The sequence below is a fragment of the Rattus rattus genome, chromosome 14, assembly GCF_011064425.1.
Source record: "Rattus rattus isolate New Zealand chromosome 14, Rrattus_CSIRO_v1, whole genome shotgun sequence".
NCBI lineage: Eukaryota > Metazoa > Chordata > Mammalia > Rodentia > Muridae > Rattus > Rattus rattus.
In genome coordinates this window covers 1,469,905-1,484,211 of record NC_046167.1, presented here as the reverse complement: position 1 = coordinate 1,484,211, position 14,307 = coordinate 1,469,905, and the positions used below count along the sequence as shown (strand labels likewise).

Sequence of the window (14,307 nt, the reverse complement as noted above, 5' to 3'; positions counted from 1 at the left end):
ATGTTAAGCTATCTTTCCAATGCAGATTGTTCAGTACAATGTGTTTTAGAGTTATTTCAGTTTTCTTGTATCTGTTGAGACTTGTTTTATGTCTGACTATGTGGTTAGTTTTGGAGGGAGTTCTGTGAGGTGCTGAGAAGGTATAATCTTTTGTGTTTGGGTGAAACGATCTATAAATATCTTTTAGGTCCATTTTGTTTATAACACCTGTTAGCTCTAGTTTTCTGTTTAATAGTTCTGTTAAGTATGTATGACTTCTTGACCATTAATGAAAGTTGGTTATTAAAGTCTCCCAATATGTGTCAATATGTGATTTTAAGCTATACCTTTTTTTTATTGTTTTTTGTTTGTTTTTACAAATGTGGGTACCATTATATTTGGGGCATAGATATTAAGAATTGAAATGTTATCTTGGTGGATTTTTCTTTTGATGCGTCTATAGGGTTTTCTCCCATCTCTGATTAGTTTTGGTTTGAAGTCTGCTTTGGTAGATATTACAATGGCTACCCCACTTGCTTCTTAGGTCTATTTGCTTTTAACATCTTTTTCCAACCCTTTACTCCAAAGTAATGTCTGTCCTTGATGTTAAGGTGCCTTTCCTATATATAGCAGAAGAGTGGATCCTGTTTTTGCATTCATTTTGTTAGTCTGTCTCTTTTCATTTGGTAATTCAGACCATTAACATTGAGAGATATTGGGCTGGAGAGATGGCTCAGAGGTTAAGAGCACCGACTGCTCTTCCAGAGGTCCTGAGTTCAATTCCTAGAACCACATGGTGGCTCACAACCATCTATGAATAAAATAAATAAATCTTTTAAAAAAAAACAAACAAAACATTGAGAGATATCAATGATTAATGACTGTTGATACTTGTTATTTTGTTGTTGTTGTTGTTTGTTTTTGTTGCTGGTGTGTATCCCTTTTTGATTTTGCTGGTATGCAATTATTTCCTGTGTGTAGTTAACCTCCTTTGGTTGGAGTTTTCCTTTTAGCACCTTGTGTAAGGCTTGATTTGTATATAGATAATGTCTAAATTTGGCCTTATCATGTAATATAGTTTTTCCTTCTATGCATATTGAATGTTTTGCTGGGTAGTCTGAGCCGAGCTGTCATCTTGCTCACTTAGAGTCCTACAGCACAACTGTCCAGGCCCTTCTGGCTTTTAGAGTTTCCATTGGGAAGTCAGGTGTAATTCTAATAGACCTGCATTTACATGTTACTTGGCCCTTTTTCCCTTTGCAGCTTTTAATATTCTGTGTATTTGATGTTTTAATCATTATGTGGTGAGGGGACTTTCTTTTCTGATTCAGTCTGTTTGGTGCTCTGTATATTTCTTGTGCCTTCATAGACATCTGTAGGTTAGGAGAAAATTCTGTGATTTTGTTGAAAACATTATCTGGGCCTTTGAGCTAGGTTTCCTCTCCTTTCTCTATCCTGTTATTCTTAGGTTTGCTCTTTTTCGTCTCCTAGATTTCCTGGATATTTTGTGTCAGGAGCTTTTAGATTTACTAGTTTCCTTGCTTGATGTATCCATTTATTCTATTGGATCTTCAACACCTGAAATTCTCTCTTCTATTCTGTGAAGCTTGCCTCTGTAGTTTGTTTGAATTCTTAAATTTTTCATTTCCAGAATTCCCTCAGTTTGTGTTTTCTTTATTGCTTCTATCTCTACTTTTGGGTCTTGAACTGTTATATTTATTTCCTTCACCTGTTTATATTTTCTTGGGTTTAAGATTTATTTTCTTGGGTTTATTGATTTCCTTCAATTGTTTGTTTTCCTGGGTTTCTTTAAGGACCTCTATTATTTTCACATATTTGGTTTTAAGTTAATTTTCTTGTGCTTCACCTCTGTTGGAAGATTTAAGGCCTGCTGTGGTAGGATAGCAGGGCTCTAGCAGAGACATATTGATCTGACTGTGGATTTTGTTTTGTGCTGGCATTTGGATATAGGATGCCAGTATAAAAAGGTCTTGGTGCTGATTTCTGGACTTGTCTTGTTAGATGGGTTCTTTGTCCTTTGTGGGTTTGCAGACAGAGTAATGGCTGTACATTGCATGATTTCTTTTTTTTTTTTTTTTAAGATTTTTTTTTTTTTTTTTTTTTTTTTTTTTTTTTTTTTTGGGGACTGAAAGGACCTTGCGCTTGCTAGGCAAGTTACTTAAATCCCCAACCCCTTTTCTTTTTTAAAGATTTATTTATTTTATTTATTTGAGTACACTGTAGCTGTTCTCAGACATGCCAGAAGTGGGCATCAGATGCTCATTACAGATGGTTGTGAGCCACCATGTGGTTGCTGGGATTTGAGCTCAGGACCTCTGGAAGAGCAGTCAGTGCTCTTAACTGCTGAGCCATCTCTCCAGCCCCACTGCATGTTTTCATAGCTGTTCCCTTGGTGTGTTCATAGGGAATGCCTGCTCATTTGGAGCCTTATTGAGTGGGATGAGTTGGGTGAAGGATGGTTGGAGGAGGCCTTGTCTTGTGATCCTTTTCGGATTGGATCAGAGAGGAAAGGGAGACCAAGGCAGACTTCTAGCCTCAGAGCTCTGGGGGATTAGATCTGAGGAGCTTAGGAGAGGTGTGGTTCTGCCTTCAGCTTACTTGCTGCCCTGGGAGGAGCTGCCCTTGGGTTAGCAGAATTTGCTTGTTGGAGTTGAAATCTGGGATAAAGTAACAAGTCAGGAGAGAGGTTAGGAAGGGATGGTTCTGGTGCCCCACAGATGTGGAGGGGTAAGGGAAGGTTGCAGTTGGTGTTCTGTTGCAGTGCTAGGGACAAGACTGGGTGATTGGGTCTGGGGGAGCAGGAAAGAGGGTATATGTGTCAGGGCAGCTGACTTGGTTTTTTGGCAGGCATGGCCTGTGGTTTAGCAGGGGCTTAATCTGGTAATTTTTAATATCATAACTAAAGAAATAGTTTGGAAAGAATGTGTGAAAGAAAGGTGTCTAGGTCTTGTATTGTGATTTGCTTTTTGCTTGTTTTGGTAGAGTATAAATTCAGATGTAAAAGAGATTGCCCATGCAGTTTCTTCTTGCATATGATTTAAAGAGCAACATCTATAGATTTCTTAATACAGTTCCTAGGGATCTGGCTTAGTCTCTGCTAGGAAAATAAAAATATTCCTGAATAGACTCTATTTATTTCTGCTTTGGAAGATTGGGAGTCCAGGGACTAAATTGTTTGCTGCTTTGCAAAGGACCTTGTGTAGCAGTCAACATCATGTGGTCCTTGATAAGTGTGGGGAACTGTTGGGTATCCAGTACCCATAGCTAACATTTGTGCTACAACTTTGCAGGCAGTTTTCTTGAGAACCACCCACATGTCTTTGTCAGGCATTTCAATTTTCTTCTTCCATGGGCATTTTGTTCCTAATGCAGATATCCTCTGTTGCTTAAAACCTGATTATTTAAAATGTCACTCATGCCAAGGAAATGTATATAAAAAGGTTGTCTACAGAAATTAAGGATTGATCTGAGTGCTTAAGAGTGCTTGGAGAGATGGTTCAGCTATTAAAAAGCACATACCATTATACCAGCGGACCCAAGTTTGGTTCCCAGTACCTGTGTTGGTGTGTCACAGCTCTACCAAACTCCAGGGGATCTGATGCCTCTTTCAGCTTCTGTGGATACCTGAAATCATGTGCATATTCCCACTCCCCTTTAACAAATAACTAAAAACAAATAAAAAAATTATTTTGCCAATGAGCTGCATATGAGTGTCTAGGGTGAGGAATAGATCGTGATGAGAATTCCAGGTGTCTTGGCATCCTGAGTCTGCTATATATTCTTTCTGGCAGTGGTCTTTTACAAATCATGTATGGACTGTTGTGCTCTGAACTAGCAAGACCACCCTCATAAAATTGTCACATTATATATCCATGTTTTGAGGTATATGTTGCCCCTCCCAGTCAATGAACTGAGCTAGGAGCCTGTTTTATTTAATCTCTGAATCCCTAATCCAGTAAATGATAGTAAGTCTGGGCTTTTAAACAGTTTCATATTTTCATTTTCATAAAATTATGAATTAAATTCCCTAAATATTAACTATATATCTGCCAGTTAGAAAAGTATGAGAACTAGAAGGTAAAAGAGAGATATAAATTGAAATTATCAGAAACTGCTTGAGGGCTATTATAGCTTGGTATAGCATATACTTAGCACGTGAAAAGCCCTAGGCTTAGCCCTATATCAGCAGTAAATGAATAAATACATTTGATAATTTGACTATCTGCAATTACATCTTTCATACCAAGCTAATTTACATGAAGTAACCTTGTAATGATCATTTGTAGTTTTACAGTTTTATTCTGGATTTGAATGCTGTGCTTGTCCAGAAAATTCTTTGGTATGAATGTGCTTCACAGTCAGGTTACATTTATACTTACAGGAAACTGGTTTTTGCTTTATTTTTAAAGAAAACTAAATTGAAGACATGGCATTTTACTCAAGAAGACTGCTGGGCCTGGATGACCTAAGAGATGGATTGGAAATGAAGTGGAATTCACAAGAAAATCTCAGTTTGTGATGATTACATTTCTTTTTTTGTCCAGTAGTTTGGTTTATATACATAAATATTCTTTGCACTACACAAGATGATAACAATTTAAAGACTAATATTGCTGATACTTGAAAAATCAATCTCAACTAGATTTTAAGTGGCATCCATAGACTTACTCTTTTTGAGCTTGAAGGACTTTAAATTATTAATTATTGTTCAGTAACAATCACCTGATTTTCTCCCATAAGAATTATAAGCTGCATTTCTAAGGCATAGCTACAATTATGAGATATAATTTATAATTTTTACTTTTCTAAATTAAATACAAGAAAGAATACAAAAACAAGCGTGGCTTTTAAATGAGGCTAAATCAATTGTTTCAGTCACTGAAGTGTCAGCCATGTAGCAGAAAACTGACGGAAGAATCCTTTACATTCTTTGTGGTCTGTACAGAAGACTGGGCTCTATTTAGTGGCTTGATTTCCCTGGCTTGCTCAGGGGAACTCAGAAAATCACCGCCCTTGTACTGTGCTTACTGTTTACAAACGATCCAATGAACAGACTGGAAGATGGAGATGGTGAAGAATAGGCCTCATGCCAGCTCTACAGATGGTTAATCAGATTTTATCCAGCCATACCCACTTTATCCTCTGGAACCATTTTTTCTTTAAGTGAGGATATCTACTGTCTGCTTCATAGGGTGCTTTGCAATAAAATGAAAACTTATTTATACTGTTTTTACTAAGGTAACAATCGCATGAAAATCCTTTTTTCTCCAAGTGGTAAATGACAGTCTGGATTCCTAACCTCTTAGTGCCTCAGTTTTCCGGGGTATACTTCACAAGGTATCAGAAGTACCTTCAGTCCACAGGTCTCTACGTCCACGTAATTAAGGAATGCCTAACTAATGGAAACTTATTTCCTTCTAGCCATTAGAACAAAAGGAAGATTAATTTAGATCCTGGGAGACTATATTTGAAAAATAATCTTCCTTGTGTACTTACCCAAACCTGTGCTAGGAAATATACTTTATGCTTTGAAGATTTAACTTAAAAACTTTATAGCAAACCCTTTTCTGCTTTTCCTTTGGAGATAGTGTTGGTAGCTCATGCCAACCCCCGGTTCACTGTGTAGTTAAAGAGGACCTTGAACACCTGATGGTCCTATCTCTACTGCTTTTCAGTTTCTGGGCCACAGGCATGTACCAGGGTAGCCAGCTTGGATAGTAAAACATTTTAATTTGTTCTTGTTTTTAATGATGCTGGGGGCATTAGCATTGAGTACTGAATTATTTTCAGTAAGAGGGAAAGAATCCATCTCCAGAATATAGAATTTTTCTTAAAAAAAAAAAAAGTATGAGAACTTAATTTGCTTGTCCTAGACTTTACAAGAAAATTTTTAAAAAGTGTAACTACATTTTAAAATTGTGTATCACAACTTGGTTTATCTGCCTAAAACGATCTACTAGCTGTTGCTTATGATTAAAAAAAAAAGCAAGTAACTGAATTATTATGGAAAACTTTAGACCTGTGGAGTGGTTTTAAATTACAAAAGAAGTTGGTATGATAAAGTGATGGCTTTTTTCTTACATAAATAAAATGCAAATCAAAGATGTAACCAGTTGTGATTCACTGCAAGTAGTCAAGTGTCACTAACTCCTAAGGGCAACCATTTGTATCTTATAAATCAGAATTACTTATAGTTTGAAAGCACTTTGCACACAATTCTTGTATATAAAGGATGTAATTACAGGATATAGTGGTAATGCTTTAAAACATGAACCTCATTTTAAAAATTGACAGCTATGGTATTTTTTTAATGATCAGCTTTTTTTGTTTATTGTAAACCTAAGTTAAAAATAAAAGGTTAATGAGAAATGAAATGTTTTTTAATGATTTGTTAACTGTATTGATTGTGTACAAAGCTAAAGTAAGAACAAAGGGTAGGAGCTCATACAACCTAATCTTAAATGGCAGGCAGGAGCTACAGCTCTCCCAAATGCCAAGGTGTGATGTCCGAGGTCCAGTTCCTAGCATCATGCAAAAAGATAAGTTCATGAGACTAAATAAAGGCATATTATATATATATATATGTATATATATATGTGTGACATCTTGATAAGAGATGCAGAAATGCAGTTTAACTCATCTGTCATCTGATTAAGGCTATTAGTAATACAGTTAAAAAAAAAAGAGTTTTATTATGTAGCTCAGACTGGCTTCATACTTGAAGCAATCTTCTTGCTTCAGCCTACAAAGGAAGAAAAAGGTCATTTTAAGTTTCAACAGATGTGAAGGTGAGAATGTTAAGGTAAAGTGCTGTCTTTTGGCTCATACTAGAGTTGTCTCAAGTGAAGAATTTATGTCTACCCATATACAAAATGACTTCTTAGTGTTTGCTGATTCAAACTGCCTTTAGCCCAATGTTCATGCAAAAGACTCCTATTGGGGGTGACGGTCTTATTTCTTCAGAGAAGTCGATTTCTGTGGAGAACAACACAATTGTTTATCTCATCGTTTCGGTTTTTCTTTAACATAGTTTTTTGGCAGGTGTAAATTTAGACGTTAAATTATTAATTCCCAATAAATACCATTAAACAAGTGCTTTATCTGGGGACAGAATATTAGGTGATGAGCTGCATATGCCACATCTGTGATATCAAACTAATTTTCTTTTTTTTTCCTTTGTTTTCTTTATTAACGTGGGTATTTTTTATTTACATTTAGAATCTTATTCCCTTTTCCGGTTTCTGGGCCAACATCTCCCTAACCCCTCCCCCTCCCCTTCAATATGGGTGTTCCCCTCCCCATTCTCCCCCCATTACCGCCCTCCCCCCAACAATCACGTTCACTGGGGGTTCAGTCTTGGCAGGACCAAGGGCTTCCTCTTCCACTGGTGCTCTTACTAGGCTATTCATTGCTACCTATGCAGTTGGAGCCCAGGGTCAGTCCATGTATGTCTTTAGGTAGTGGCTTAGTCCCTGGAAGCTCTGGTTGGTTGGCATTTGTCAAACTAATTTTCTATTCAAGGGCTATGCTGGCTAGGTTGATCTCAGGTGGACAGGCTAGTTATCTGAAAGGATGAACCTCAATTGAGGAAGTGCCTCCATAAAATCTGGCTGTAGGACCTTTTCTTAATTAGTAACTAAAGGGTGAGGGTGCTGCCATTGTGGGTGGTGCCATTCCTGGGCTGGTGGTCCTGGCTTGTATAAGAAAGCACACTGAGCAAGCCAGGAGAAGCAAGTCAGTAAGCAGCACCACTCCATGGTTCCTGCCCTGTTTGAGTTCTTGTCATGGAAGTATAAGCCAAATAAACCCTTTTCTTCACAGGCATAGAAACTCTTTTTTTTTTTTTTTTCTTTTTTTCGGAGCTGGGGACCGAACCCAGGGCCTAGCAAGCGCTCTACCACTGAGCTAAATCCCCAACCCCGAAACTCTTAAGACAAGAAGTAAGTCCTATGAATTAATGTTTTAGGATTTAGTGTTGAGAGTGCTTATGCCCATGTCACAGCACATGTATGGAGGTCAAACAGAAACTTGCAGTCAGATCTCCTCCCACTGTGTGGTTCCTAGAGACTGAACTCAGGTGGTCAGGATTGGTGGCAGGCACCTTTGCCTGCTGAACCATTTGCTGGTCCTAGTTTTTGTTTTACCTCCAGAGTGTTTTCATTCCTCATTCAGGTACATACCGTTTAGTCACCTGAATATATACATAATTATAATTACTTTTCTGTTGCTATGATTAAGACAAGACGACCAAGGCAACCTTAAAAAATAATTAGGGGCTGTTGAGATGTCTCAGTGGTTAAGAGCACTGGCTGTTCCTCCAGAGGACCTGGGTTCAATTAATAGCATCCACAAGGCAGCTCACGATTGTCTGTAACTCCAGCTCCAGGAGTTTTGACACCTTCACAAATATACACATCCAGGCATAACACCACACATTGCACATTAAAAAACAAACAAAAACTTGTCAGGCAGGGATGGTGCACAATATTATTTGCAGCACTCTAGACTCAGAGGCAGGCAGATCTCTGAGTTTGAGGCCAATCTGGTCTATAGGAGAAGCAGAGCTACACAAAGAAACCCTTCTTGAAAAACTAAAAGAGCATGCTGAGAGTGACTTGAGTCTTTTGAAACTTCAGTGCTCACCTCCAGTGACACACCTAATCCCTCCCAAACAGTTCCATCAAACCTGGACCAAGTATTCAAATGTGAGCCTATGGGAGCCATTCTCACTCAGTCACACAATAAAAGAAACAACACTGCTTAGAACATAGGTTAAATAATCTTGAAAGGAGAAATAATTTTTTAAAATCATATTCTGTACAGACAAGTAAAAGAAAATGAAACATAAATGTGCAAAGTGTTTATGATTCACTCTGTGAAAACAGGGAAAGTAGAAAAAAGCATTTTACAAAAACTATAGTGTCTTCCCATCCTTCTCTTCTGCATACTTACATATGTTTCCCTGTTTATTCAGCCATCCATTTACAGACTTTCCTATTTCAGTGATATATTCATGTGGCCCCACCCAGGCAAGCCAGGAACTCTCAAGGATCCACAGCAGAATTTAATTTTACTATAACCAATTGTCCAATGATTTAATTTAAGAAGCCACTAGGGGCTTGCTTCTGCAGACTCACTTTTAACAATACCCATAGCTGGGGTCCAGTGCTCTGGTAAGCCATGACTTGTGAACCTCAGGTTTATTAATATGGCTCTGCTTATCCTAATTCCTCAGAGTAATTACTGTTTGTGTATGGTGGGGATTGAACACGGGGTCCTTGGCACACTAAGCATTTGCTCCCTCCAGCATCTTCGTGCTCACTTTTAACCTGCCCACATCATTTCAGTTTAGTAGCAGTCATTTAGGTATTTTTTTGATTCTAAAGGTTTCTTTCTAATCTTGAAAACACTCTAAGAGGATGATAGAGTAAACAGACTGTAGAATTATGCTGTCACCTGAAAGTGAGTCTTAGTAAAGGAAGCTATAAATATATTTGAATATTTTTAGTAAAAAAGGTAACTGGAACACTAAGTAGTCTTTACTAAAATAAGTACAGTAAGGACTCTATACCCAGCACTGATTATGCATCTTTGCAAACTGTATTCTATCTGGGCTGTGACTGGGTGGCAGTGAAAGCACTAAAGTCAGTATGCAAGCGGGCATTAGCAAAAACCTTCCCTATGGTACACATAAATCTTAATTTTGCTCTTCTAGGGAAATATCAAAAGCCTCAATTAGTTTGAGATAAGACTTCTGAGCTGAGTCTTAGTACATATTTGAAAAGACCAATACTGAAGTCACTAGTTACAGTTACAAGTAATTACAATTATTACTATTTGTCTCTCGCAGTGTTTGAAAGGATCTGATGTAAAGTATAAATTTTTCTATTAAAAGTGAAGAAGCTATTAAAATCACTTAAAGTATCACACCCAGCCTTTCCACTACCCGTTTAAACAAGCAGGAATTGTAGAGGGAAGCACCAAGAGCATTCAAGGCAGTGAGATTCCATCATAAGTAAGATGAGTTAGAACCTTAATTCTTTTGACTAGTTCACCCTCAGCAGAGACATACAGTCCTGGCTGGCCTGAGTCTTCAAATTGCAGTCATAATCCTGTGTTACACCTGCTCTTGAATATGGGAGCTTCCACCATGATGTCCGGGTCAAACGATTTTCAGTCATGTTTGTCTCATATGACAGCCCCGAGAACAGCTTAGGATGTAACCATGTGCAAATAAACACCAAAGTGAACAGAACTAACATCAGCAGATACATATAAGCGTATGGTTCATCCTTCTGTTTAGAGTGGTAGTGCTGTTTTAGTTTATTGAGACATTGCTCTTCATAAAGTGCAGTGAATAAATAAGATGAAAAAGGCTATGATGCTTCATGTACAGTTCTAAGGTAGAGATTAGTTACTGTTCATATTTTTTACAGTATTTTAACTCTGTAAAAGCTGTTGTACTCATTAAAACTGTTTAGCCTCGGTACAATAATGACTTATTCCGTGTAGATGAATCTAGTGTTAAAATTCTATATCACAAGTTAGATAGAAATGGAATGCATGTGCTACAGACTGAACCCAGATATGGTCAGATGCTGAGCGTTGTTCCTGGCTTCAAAGTAGGATGTATCTGTTTCGTTGTCTGGTTGGGGCACGAAAGGCATAGTCTGATGCTGCAGATTCTCCCAGTCCACTTCACTGAAGAGAGGATGATGTTTCAGTTCTAAAGAGGAAAATACATATAAAAAACAAAAACAGAGTCTGATACCATTACTTAAGCTTTGCTTCTTAGATGGATCCTACTTTATCATGGCACTCTCAGTAATACCTTTTTAATGTGTCTCCCTAGTAGGCTACATCCTTTATACTGTGTCATTTTACAGTGTCTGGTGTATTATAGTTGCCTGGATTGTATGTTAAGTCAGTGAATGGATGTTGTAGAAGTGCATCTTTCTTGATGCCAGCATCCTGTCATACAATCCCTCACCTGAAGATTGTTTGGCTTGCGATCTCTATCTCTGGAGCTCCTAATTAATGCTTCAATTCTCCCTTACCTTCTCAACCACCTGTCATATCATGGCAATCTCTAAGACCATCTATTGCCCTACAACTTAAGGATGAAGTTCATCTTTCACTTTGCTTTCTATACTTCATCCTTGTGTATGCACATTCCACACATGATGATTTGCTGTATATTTAAGTTACTGCCCTTTTGCTTACTGTCTTTTTGTTTATGTGTTTGAAAAAAGTTTTCACACTACAGCTCAAGTTGGCCTGGAAATCACTGTGTAGCTCCAGCTGAATGTTTTTACAGTCTTCTTCCTTAGCCTCTCAAGTGCTGGATTCACAGGCATTCATGTACCAGCATGTATAGCTTGGTTCTGGTCTTTGATGACATTCCTACACATTCTCTCCATTGTCTCTGACTTACCTGATTCCACTGACTACATCTTTAGAATTTAGTAGCTAGCACTATGGATAGATCTAGAATATTTCTATCACAGCACACACCTCTGTTTATAAGATGTCAGACTGTTCCTTTTTGTTTGTTTTATTTTGAGACAGTCTTTATGTAATCCTGCCTGCCCTGGAATAGTCTCTATGTAGACCTATTAAAGTTGGCCTCAAACTGCCTGCCACCATGCCTGGGTCCTCTTAATATTTTTATTACTTCTACCTACTAAAATGAAAACATGTTCACTTGCTGGTCTACACTGTGATATTTAGTTGTTAAAAATAAGCCCTTCTTCCTTGGAAACCTCACCGTTTCTTCTTTGCAGTGTTGTGATGAGCCCAAGGCCTAGCACATGCTGTCCAAGTGTGTACTGTGGGGCTGTACTCTAGCCCCAATTACTCATGTTTATTTTAGACAGGCTTTATTGTATTTTATTTTATTTACTATGGAGCCTAGACTGGCTTTGAACTCATGGCAATTCTTCTGTGTCAGGTTCCTAAGTGCTTGGATATAGGTATGAGCCATCATGTCCATCTTTCAACCCTTTACCTTTAAAAGCAACAATAAAATGTTAGTAAATAAAGAACTGACAAGGCAGTAAGGAAACCCAAAACCATATCTACTTTTAAGGAGAATGCTGGGATATGACTAATGTTGGTAGTGGAAATATTGATTTAGGAGATTTATATGCCTGTGAATTGCTTTTTCTCTAAAAGATATGAAATAACATCGTTTCTGGTACCTTATGGGGTTACAAACTCAGTGTGTGAGTTGCAACTACACTGAGCCAAGTTTTAAATTGAAATAAAGGCGTGTGTGTGTGTGTGTGTGTGTATGAATGCATATCAAAAGGAACTATCATTTTGCCACTAAGCAGTCAAATTAGCAAGTGTAAAGTAGGCCATGACAAAGCCCTTACCTTTCATCCCAGCTCTCTTTGTGTCATCAATGGTTAACAGCATATCCATCGCACTTTGAGACTTATCAGATAGCTTTTCTTCACCTTCTGGCCACGGGATATCTACAAGTACGAATATGCAAGGAAAGTTGTTTGATGTTACCTTGAGGAGTCACACTTGGGTGTATCTTACTTTCTTCTGACTGCCTTTCTTTCTCGTACCCCTCTCTCCCCATGCCTAATGCCTTTATTAAACAGAGTTTACAATCATTCTCAACTAATAGGGATAAATGATTTTCTTTTCCCCTATGGAAGCAATTAAGGGTCTTGAGTATGCCAGACAAGTGCTCTACAACTGAGCTACATCCTCCAACCCTGAATCTACCTTAATAGAAAACATAAAAAGAATCACCTCTTTTTAGAATATTCTGGAATACTTGCTGTGGTGTTTCATCATTGAAAGGGGGGATTCCTGTTAGAAATTCAAACAAGCAGACTCCAAGTGCCCACCAGTCTACTGCAGGACCTGGAATGTAAAGAGATACGTTGAACGTGCAAGCATTTGATACAAGTCACTTACAAGTCTACTGCAGGACCTGATACAAGTCACTTACAAGTCTACTGCAGGACCTGATACAAGTCACTTACAAGAGAAAAGTCAGTATATTGATGCTTGAGCCATCAAGGCCTTCTTGCTTTAGGGCTTTCTTCTGTTTCCGCGCAGTACAAAAACACAGGTTACCTTCAGCCAGGCAGTGACTATAGCCTTAGCTTTAGGGTTACATTAGCTATACTTTTCAAGGCCATTTCTTCATAGATGAATAAATTCTGATATTTTGAATATTTGATGAATTCTAATTTTAAAGTGCAATGAAGGAGTATATTTCATAAAATATTAAGTCAAGAAATGACAACATAGCCAGGTAGTGCTGGCATAAGGCTTTAAACCCAGCATTTGGGAGGCAGAGGCAGGCAGATATTGAGTTGGAGGCCAACTTAGTCTACAGAGCAAGTTCTAAGACAGCCAAGGCTACACAGTAACCCTGTACACACACACACACTGTATTTCACCTGTTTCACCCAAAAGTATAACAGTAATATTTATAAGGAAAGGTAATTATACAATGCTCTAAAAATGTGTTTTACTATGTATTTTGTTGATGCAAAAATATAGTTCCTAGCTCAAAGGGAGTGAGAGCTGTTCTGTAGCCAAATTTGAATGATGATGGTTTAGGAACATGGATTTAGTTGCCTTCAAGGACATGTTCCAGGGTTGAGGAGATGGCTCAGGGGTTAAGAGCATTGGCGGTTATTCTAGAGGACCTGAGTTCCATTCCCAGCACCCACAACTATTTGTAACCCCAGCTCCAAGGGATCTAATACCTTCCTCTGGCCTCAGTAGATACCAGGCATGCACAGGTGCACAGACATGTATGCAGGCAAAATACCATGCATACAAAATTAAAATAAGTAAAATCTTAAAAACGAAGGCGGGGTTGGGGATATAGCTCAATGGTTCAGTCCCCAGCTCCGAAAAAAAGAAAAAAAAAAATAGGCATGTTCCACTGTAGAAGTGGTTACATGGGACTGTATTAATAAAGAAAGGCATAAATCAGACACTGATCAGATAACACTCGTAGTACCCATAGGTAGGTCATAGAAAAGCAGGAAAAACTCAGTTATAGTTTCCAGATACTATCTGCCAACATTCTTAGGCTTTTGAATTGGTGGGAGATAGTGGTTTGCCAAAAATAAACATTTGTTTTTGGTCTTTAACACATTTTAAAGACAGACACAGAAACATAATTCTACCTCTAACAACAAAAATAACAGGAAACAACAATCAATACTCCTTACTATCAAAGGAAAAATCCACCAAGATGAACTCTCAATCCTGAATATCTATGCTCCAAATGCAAGGGCAACTTCATTCATAAAAGAAACCTTACTA

The 14,307-nt window shown here is 38.0% G+C and overlaps 2 protein-coding genes across 14 annotated transcripts in view; one reads left to right on the top strand and one right to left on the bottom strand.

Moving 5' to 3' along the window:
* The window catches only part of Acbd5 (acyl-CoA binding domain containing 5), a 42,831-nt gene extending 36,462 nt beyond the window's left edge, over positions 1-6,369 (top strand). For all 11 annotated transcript variants that reach the window (XM_032884293.1, XM_032884292.1, XM_032884290.1 and 8 more), the window contains one exon: positions 4,410-6,369. In XM_032884293.1, the coding sequence (XP_032740184.1) occupies positions 4,410-4,422 (13 nt within the window). In that variant the 3' untranslated portion in view covers positions 4,423-6,369. The remainder of the gene's footprint in view (positions 1-4,409) is intronic.
* A 3,912-nt stretch (positions 6,370-10,281) lies between these two features.
* Mastl (microtubule associated serine/threonine kinase like) overlaps positions 10,282-14,307 on the bottom strand; it is a 34,944-nt gene continuing 30,918 nt past the window's right edge. For all 3 annotated transcript variants that reach the window (XM_032884978.1, XM_032884979.1, XM_032884980.1), the window contains 3 exons: positions 12,769-12,882; positions 12,378-12,479; positions 10,282-10,726 (listed from right to left, as the gene is read on the bottom strand). In XM_032884978.1, the coding sequence (XP_032740869.1) occupies positions 10,569-10,726; positions 12,378-12,479; positions 12,769-12,882 (374 nt within the window). In that variant the 3' untranslated portion in view covers positions 10,282-10,568. The remainder of the gene's footprint in view (positions 10,727-12,377; positions 12,480-12,768; positions 12,883-14,307) is intronic.